We start from the raw sequence: 8471 nt of genomic DNA on the forward strand, positions 1-8471 counted from the left end.
TCAAAGCTAAACAATACAAGGTTTCAGGATACACACAAATGTTGTAAACCAACAAGAGAAGGAAATAAAAATAAGCATGAAATTCAAACTGTGACTACCTCTGAGGGGCTAAGTCAACAGGCTAGTATCTGGTAGGTCCCAGGTATTGCTTGTATGTGATCCTTTTGAATCAATTTCATATTTGCTAAGCACAGTATAAATTATTACAAATAGGTCTGCTGCATGCACAATTTCAGAGGGTACTGTATACAATAAACTCTACATAAACAGTGTCCCACAGAGCTGTTCAAAGCCTCCATCCTGAGACAGTTCAGGAGCAAACACAATCAGTGGGTGAAAAGAAAATAAAAACCACAATCTCCAAAGAGACTTGAGAAGTCTAATCTTGTTTCCTCAACTAGATTTTTGTGTATTGAGGTGAAATGCTAAGTCCCAGATAGGCTTAATAAATATTTATTGCTCCAAAGCACCACAATGTATTTGAGATGACCCACCTAGGACAGGAAAATGGCAAGGAACCCAACCTTAACTGCCAAGGTGTTTGGTTTCCCCTGGGCCAGCAAGATGATGAAGTCTGATTGGCTTCTGATTGTCACCCTTACATCAAGGGTGGCAATGCAACCCTAGCCAGGAAGCAGAAGAGCAACATTGTTTTCCTAGCCTTCAAGTTTGCACAATTTCCAGAAGTAGGGTTCCTCACACAAGACTGGACTCCGTTTTTCTCATCCCCTGCCTGTCATTTTATATCTAAAAGAAAGCTTGGGATCTTAGTAGTTCTGACAAACTCTTAGGCAAACAAATATCCCATGACAATGATATGGAAAATAACTCTGACCTCTCTTTGTGGAGAATAAAAAAAAAAAAAACCCAAATACTTAGAAAGATAAATAACGAGTTGGTCCCACTGGGGCTTAGGATGTAACACCCCAAAATCTGATTGTAGGAGGCCAGAATGAAATCCCAAAATATACTTCTTTAGTTTATTTTGAACTGGTTATTCTGAGAAACTACAGCCACAGTAGTGACTCAGAAAAGCTATCCTGTCATAAAAGACATTTGTATCTATTGAGGAAATCCACATTAATGGAGTATCTATATCAAGAAAAGGGAAGCTTCCAGGCAACTTTATCTTTATTATCAGACTTTATCTAACAAGACGACCTTTTAGTCACCATGCATGTCAGCCCCCCACTATCTCCACCAGCCCACAGAAAGCCCAAGGCTCTGTTTTTTTCTGCTATGCATACTTCAATTATCAAATCTCACATTTTGTGAGACTCCTGTGCATATGTATGCACTTAAATGTGGGTTTTCTTCTGTTGTAACTGTCAATTTAATTTGTAAATCACTCAAAGAACCTGGAAGGGTGGAGAGAAATAATTTTGCTGTTTTTTGTTCTGTTTTTTTTGTTTTTGGTTTTTTTGCTCCCCTGCAGTCATTAGTGAAATTAATTCCTCTCCCTGTCTGTATTCATTTCAAAGTGTAGTATCATTCTCATTAAATAAGTTCTGAAACAATTTCCAAATAAATGATTCAAAGTGTAAACAGCTATAAAATGCAATAAAAGCTAATGTTTTCTACTCCTAATCAACTGTTCAGTAAGTAAGGAAATACTCGAAACATTTCTGTGTGATCAAAATCCTGTGTCTGAAATCAGAGAATTATATAGGTTTAGTTTTCAAGTAAATGTTTCTAGTTTAATGCCAACATTTCCTAGGATAAAAAAGGCCAAATCAGTCCAATGTCACACAAATAATAACAGTAATTTTTTTCATAAGTAAATGTTTTAATTAATTTTAGAAATGTAGGCCGTTTTATATGCTTTGTCAGAAAATTAGGTAAATCCCAGTTCGAAATACTATGTGATCCTGACCAGGGCATTAGGGCTTTCAAATTTTGGTTTTCTCATTGCAAACTAAGGCTAGATCCATGTCTCCACAATTGTTAAGAGGTGCAAACTGATATTACATATCAGTATTTTGCAAAGTATATACTGATGATTTACTTTAGCTTCATTATTCCATGCAATGAAAACCCATAACCCAAGACAGCCATGCTCTATAATTAGCTGTTGAGCAACAAGCATATCCTGGCTCCACCCCTCTTCTCAAAGGTACTGAGCACAAACAGCATAAAAAGGTGACATCTTAGCAGAGCCTTGCTCAGAGGAGGTATCCGCCAAGCATTTACACAGTACACAGAACTAAATCAAACCTCAGAAAATACCCCTGAAAGTTTCTACATGACCTGTTTTCCTTGTACTGAATTACAATCTATATTTTTTAAAACATCTCCAAATACAGAACAGTTAAAGGAAAACAAACACACCAAACCCTTGTATATACCTGTGCCATCCATGATGAAATATGTTGAAGTCTATTTTACAAAAATGCATATACATGAGCACAAAAATATAGAGTAATTCCTCTACATTATGTGCATAATTTCTTATCAAACACTTTTCCAGAGGACCGCTTGAAATTGCCCCACTTTTCTGCAGTACATTTATGACAAAGTAAATTTTGTTGCATCAAGAAGTCCACTGCAGTACTATCCAAAGCTTGTTATAGTTGATGATATCCTATGCAAAAATAATGAGAAAACGAATTGTTTAAAGCCAAGATCATGAAGACTGTTCTTTAGAAATCTGCAAGCAAGAGGTCCTGAGTTCAAACACAGTGCCAACAACAACAACAAAAAGGATTTGAGTTTAGTAGAAGAACTGTAAATATTTCTGAAGACTCTTGCTCAGGTCACTGTTTCTGTGCAGAGCAATGAAGGAATTTCTGAATGACAGAACTCTTCAACAGGAGGCATCAACAGGAGCAGATTCATCCTAAGACTCTTTGAACCTCGTTCCTCAAAATCCATGCTTAGCTGTTTCCACATATCCCAAACTATTATACTGACTGTGGTCTTTTTTTTTTTAATTTTTATTTTATTCACATGTGCATACAATGTTTGGGTCACTTCTCCCCCATTCCCTCACCCCCTCCCTTACCCCCCCCGCCCCCTCCCTCTTCCCCCTACCCCCTCACTACCCAGCAGAAACTATTTTGCCCTTATTTCTAATTTTGTTGAAGAGAGAGTATAAGCAATAATAGGAAGGACCAAGGGTTTTTGCCAGTTGAGATAAGTTAATTCTTCTTGAACTAACCTTTTCTCTAGTTCCTGGTCCCCCTCTCCTATTGGCCTCAGTTGCCCCAAAGTATCTGCTTTAGTTTCTCTGCATTGAGGGCAACAAATGCCATCTAGTTTCTTAGGTGTCTTACCTATCCTCATACCTCCCTGTATGATCTTTATCCAGTCCTAAAACTTCCCACCTTGGAAGACTGGCCTTAAACCACACTTTCATTTCTCAAGTAGCTCATACCTTGCCTTTCCTACTTGAAGACATTACCAAGTGCCCTTCTTCTCAGGTATTAAATGGGGGTATTACTAACACATAGGGTTATAAGGAAAAAAAAAAAAAGATCAGAAGTACTCTGTAAACACTAAATCACTCTGGAAGCATCAGTTTATTATGACAAACTGCTGAGTTAAGAACTATGCTAATTTGGTATACAACAAATTGTGTCCAACTGACTCTTCACTGAGTTTGGTAATTCTATTAGTCACCTCTTGGTCACTTCATAACATGCTCTCTAAAAGTAACACACAAATATGCTTCAACTTAAACTGAGTTGTTTCTAAGATCCCTTGAGTTTTCTCTTTACTGAGAAAACTGAGGGCCTCAAATACTTTGATCTTCCCTCTGCTTTTCAAATTTTCTGGTTCACCCTCCATTTGTTCTTTCCTTTCCTTGGATATCCCAATCACCTGTATTTTCCACCCCATGTCTGCTCTCTTTCCTTAGTGCTTACTCATTCTCACCAGCAACTTCACTCTCACTTGACTTCTTTCATACACATACATGTGCACCCCCTCAGAAGAAAAAATCTTCATTTGATCCTCCTTTCCAACTGCCATCCTGTATTCACTTTCACTGTTGTTTCCTAACAATAACTACCAACATTTCACCTGTCACTTTCCTCAGCCTAAAACTTGGCTTCTACTAAGATCTTTTCCTAACCTTAGTGTTCTATGTCTCAGCCCTTATTCCTAAGTACTATTGATGATATCCTCCAAGCAATCGCTCTTCCTTTGGCACTCAGGACCCTCATCTCCAAATCTCCTCTAAACATGGATACCTTCCAATACTCTATCTTCACTTCTTTCCTCCTTTGTTCTAATAAGAAATTGGCATTCCCAGCCCCGACCTTTCATTTTAGCTTCCATCACCACCTTCACCATCCCTCAGGCTCCATCTCTCAAGAAAATGACATACACTGTCACCCCTGCCAACTCTCTCAAGTTCACTCTTAACCTAAACAACCTGACAATAACGCATGCTTCTTTCCTGAAAGTCTCTTAAAATTGTTTATTAAAATGTGTCTTCCACCATGTTCTTCTTATTTTTGAGTACCCTAGTCTAGGTCCCATGACCATTATCTGACATATACATCCTTTTTCTCAACCCCAGTTCCACTATCTGTACTAGATTTTCTATAAGCCCCCCATCAACTCATATTCATAGCATTTGCGATAACTTCCCATCTGGTTTCTTTTTGAAAGGTCATCTCGCCTCCTTCCAATCCTTTCCCCCAGACCCTTGCCAGAGCACTGGATGTGATAGCACAGACCTGTAATCACAGCATTTAGGAGACTGAGGCAGGAGGATCATTGTGAGTTCCAGGCCAGCCCAGACTACATAGCAAGATCATCTTAAAGAAAAAGCAAAACACAAAACAAAACTACTTTCCCATGGCTGCCAGTGGAATAAAGCCTAATTGCACGGGGCTCAAACTTCCAACCCCACTTGCCAAACATACACAGTTTATGCTTCAGATTTCTAAACTAATTTCAGTTTTCTGTGCCTAGAATGTTCCCTCAAGAAACAGTTTTGCCTAGCCTTCCCTGCCCCAACCCTTGTTCCCCTGGTTGAATCCCTGGGTATCTTTTAATTTGCTGTCATGACCTCTTTAAAGCTTTCCCTGTGGTCTCCAAGTAGAGTTCACCAGGCCTACCCCATGCTAACAATGAGACTTGCACAGATGTCAAATAAACCTAACTCCTATTTGTCTCTGTGGTGGGTGGTGGGTTCCTTGACTGGGTGATCCTTGTCTTTCAAGTACCACGCCAGCATTTAACCAGCAGGAGCATTCCCCTGCAGGAAAGAAGTGCTTTTTTCACTTGTTAGTTCTCTGGAGTACAGAGCCTTCTCTCAGCTGAAGTCTTCATGTCCTGAACAATGGCAATGTCATGTTAATAATGCCATTATAGAAACTACAAAGTGGCAAGGCATGGGAGTGTATAATAATTGCAGGATATAAAACACCTCTTCCACTTCTTTCATTAATCCTCCAGGACTTTTGCCTTTACTGGAATTTGAAAGAAATGGCACTGAAAGGGTTTAAATGGACAAAATATTAACCAGCCTCCCATGCACAAACTGATTTTAAAATAGCCCTTGACCTGGAAATATAGGTATATTCAAATACACACCCTGATAAGAAAGGACAGACAGAGGATAGAGTTCAATGTCTCCAAGCTTGCCAAGTCAAGGGTTCCTGGTGAAGAACTCTAACAGTACAGCAATATTTTAGCACCATTTGAATATGCTCATCCTTACTTAAGAAATCTAAACAGAACAGGTTATATATGGCAACAGTTAGTCTCAGAAAATAAAATCCAGTGGGGTATGTATTAATGAAAACCAACAGTACAGCATTTATAAATAAACAAAAAAGCAGTGAGATAACCCAGTCACTGAAAGCTACAGACAACAGTTCTAAGTTGAATCACACCACAGAAGTAGTTTCCTATTTTAAAAACATATGGTGTTTAAAAAATTAAATCAAAACGCGTGTTATACATGTTTTCTGGAACATGTTTTGTCTTAATAAAACTTTGTTAGCTTCCTCCAGTTAAGGAAGTCAACACAGGGAGGTTGGTGTTCTCTTAATTCTAAAGAATATCAGCAGTAAAACAAAATAAATCCCAACCTAATTAATTCTATTTTTGGTCTACTCTGAGCCAGTTTTCAAAGACCATTCTCAGCCCACTATTTCTGCTTTGTACTATCAACCTTGAGTAGCAGAAACTGTTGTATTTTGTGTCATTTCTGGACACCCATGTTTTTACCACAGGCTCTCATTTTACTCCATACCCTATCAAGAGTAGAAAAGAAAGTGTCCTCTTGATTCTAAAGTTTCAGTCCTAAAATCACCGTTTGTTTAGTGTCATAATATCATGTGATACTAAGTTCCTAGCCAGGCTTTGTAACTTGGGTTACAGCAAGTTCATCAACATCAACTTTCAGGTGGAACCTTCCCCAAGCCAGAACTGCCAGGGAATCTCAGCAACAGTACAAGCCAGAATAGAAGAAAGGGAAGCAGGAAAGTTAGGTTTTAGTTCCAATGGCAGTAAACTTGACCTGGGGCAATCCACTTCACTTCTGTAATTCAAACTGCAATGTGGGTACCTGTTTCCACAAAAGAAGGTTTCTAGAAATAGTTTAAGTGTTTTGAGCATCTCAAACAAAATGGAATTTTATAAACAAAAGGTTTTATAAAACAATCTATTTTCTGGCCCAACTTCACAAACCATCCAGTCTATAAGATCACAAAACTGCGTTTCTTCAGAAGCTTTTACTTGCACCACTATTTACCAAATACTCCCAATCTCTGACTTTTTCTAGCTTTAAATAGAATAGTGGAACTTCACCTACTTATTCTGAAGCAAGGTTAATCTATGGAAAAGGAAGTGAAAACTCATGAATTTATGTGTCAGGTTAAGATGAAATCTATTGGCAGACAGAAGAACCGCCCTGTTTGCTTAGAGCTGGAAGATTACAACTGTATCACGTTTGGGATAGTCTCAAAACCTTCAAAATCTATTTTTACAAGAAAGGACAGAGAACACAAATGCGGAGGGGGTAAGCTCAAGAAACCAGTCCTCCAGAGTCAGGGTCCAATGACATGTTAGAACCGAAGATGCACGTCTTCAGCCCCAAAATTTGTCCCCTCTATTGAGAAAGAGCGTGAGAGCATGGCAGTACTACAAAATTGAAGCCCTTAGGATGGCGGATTCCATCCAGATTCCAGCGGCGATTCCAGATCCCGGGGTGAGGGGACCTGAATGGGAAGAAGTTAAATTGTAGCTAAGGTGAAGTATCCAGCTATCCACGCACCATCACTGGGCACCAGGTTCGCGACCCCACTTGGGGAAGAAGAGAAAAAGGCTGGCGGTGCAGAGGCCAGCCCGCACCTTCACCTGGCACAATGTGGGCACCACCTGCGCTCCAGGTGTGCGGGCCTAAACCGGGACCCAGCCGGGCGCGAGTGCGCGCCTCTCGCCGCTCTACTTACTTTGTCGCTGGTGCTCTCGGTTTCGTGGTCGCCGCCGGCCGCCTCTCCCTCGAGGGGTGGCGGCGTCACTACTCCCCCGGGGCCGGGGCCGCCTCCCCGGTGCCTCAGCTCCAACATCACCCGCTCCCGCGTAGCCGTGGCAGCCTCTTATAGCGCCCCCGAAACCCGAGCTGCGTGCGGGGTCCGGCCGGCAGGCTGCCCTGCCACCCCGCAGCCGCGCACTGGAAGCCCAGCAGAGCCGCGGCCACTAACACCCTCCTACCATGGAACCACGCCGCGCCGGGTCACCCCCAAAACGGCATCAACGAGCGAGCGCTCGAGGCCGTCTCTATGAGCGCGGCGCTGGCGCCTGGGGCCGCCTCGGGTGCTGGGCAGGCTCGGGGCGCCCTGCCCGAGCGGAGAAGGCGGGGACGCCGCCGGTTGCCAGGTGCGTGTCTCCACGCTGAGGCCCAGGTGAGAGGAAAACAAGGGACCGGGAGAGAGAAGGAAGCCTGACCCGCTTTAGGGCTCCGAGGGGCTGTCGCCACCTGGGCGGACCACTCCCCGCCCCGCCTCCCGGAGCTGGACTCGGGAGTCCTCAGGTCCCGGGCCCTACACCTTTCTCCCTGTTCCTGCCTCCCGCAGCCGGTCACGCGCCGCAGGCTCCGCCCCGCCCCGCCCCTCTGCGCTGCACTGCGGTTCCCACAGCCCCGCCTCCCTCGCGGACGGGTGACGTCACGGGCCGAGCCCCGCGGCCCCGCCCCCGGCTCCCTGCGCGCACAGGTGGGGCCCTGGAGAAAGGTGAGAGCCGCACCCGCGGTGGAAAGGGGAGGGCGCAGGGAGGTGGAGCAGCGCCCAGTGAGGTACTTGGAAATGACTGAGAACTTGCACTCGTTTCACAGCCCCTGTGAGGGCTGAAAGAACTACTACAGGAAGTCGCCGGTACCTAAGGACAGCGCCCAGCACTACTCCCTCAAATTCTCCCGGGTGCCTCAGCTTGACACACCGCGGCCTGTCAAAGGTTCGGAGGCGTCCGGAAGCAGAAACTTGTCTGGCAGGACCAACTCGTTGGCTCCGCGGCAT

General features: G+C 43.3%; 1 protein-coding gene across 1 annotated transcript in view; it reads right to left on the bottom strand.

Moving 5' to 3' along the window:
* The window catches only part of Cds1 (CDP-diacylglycerol synthase 1), a 72977-nt gene extending 64931 nt beyond the window's left edge, over window positions 1–8046 (bottom strand). The window contains exon 1 of the mRNA XM_074041855.1: window positions 7410–8046. Coding sequence (XP_073897956.1) covers window positions 7410–7526 — 117 coding nt within the window. The 5' untranslated portion in view covers window positions 7527–8046. The remainder of the gene's footprint in view (window positions 1–7409) is intronic.
* Between the last annotated feature and the right edge of the window lie 425 nt (window positions 8047–8471).

The sequence above is a fragment of the Castor canadensis genome, chromosome 9, assembly GCF_047511655.1.
Source record: "Castor canadensis chromosome 9, mCasCan1.hap1v2, whole genome shotgun sequence".
NCBI lineage: Eukaryota > Metazoa > Chordata > Mammalia > Rodentia > Castoridae > Castor > Castor canadensis.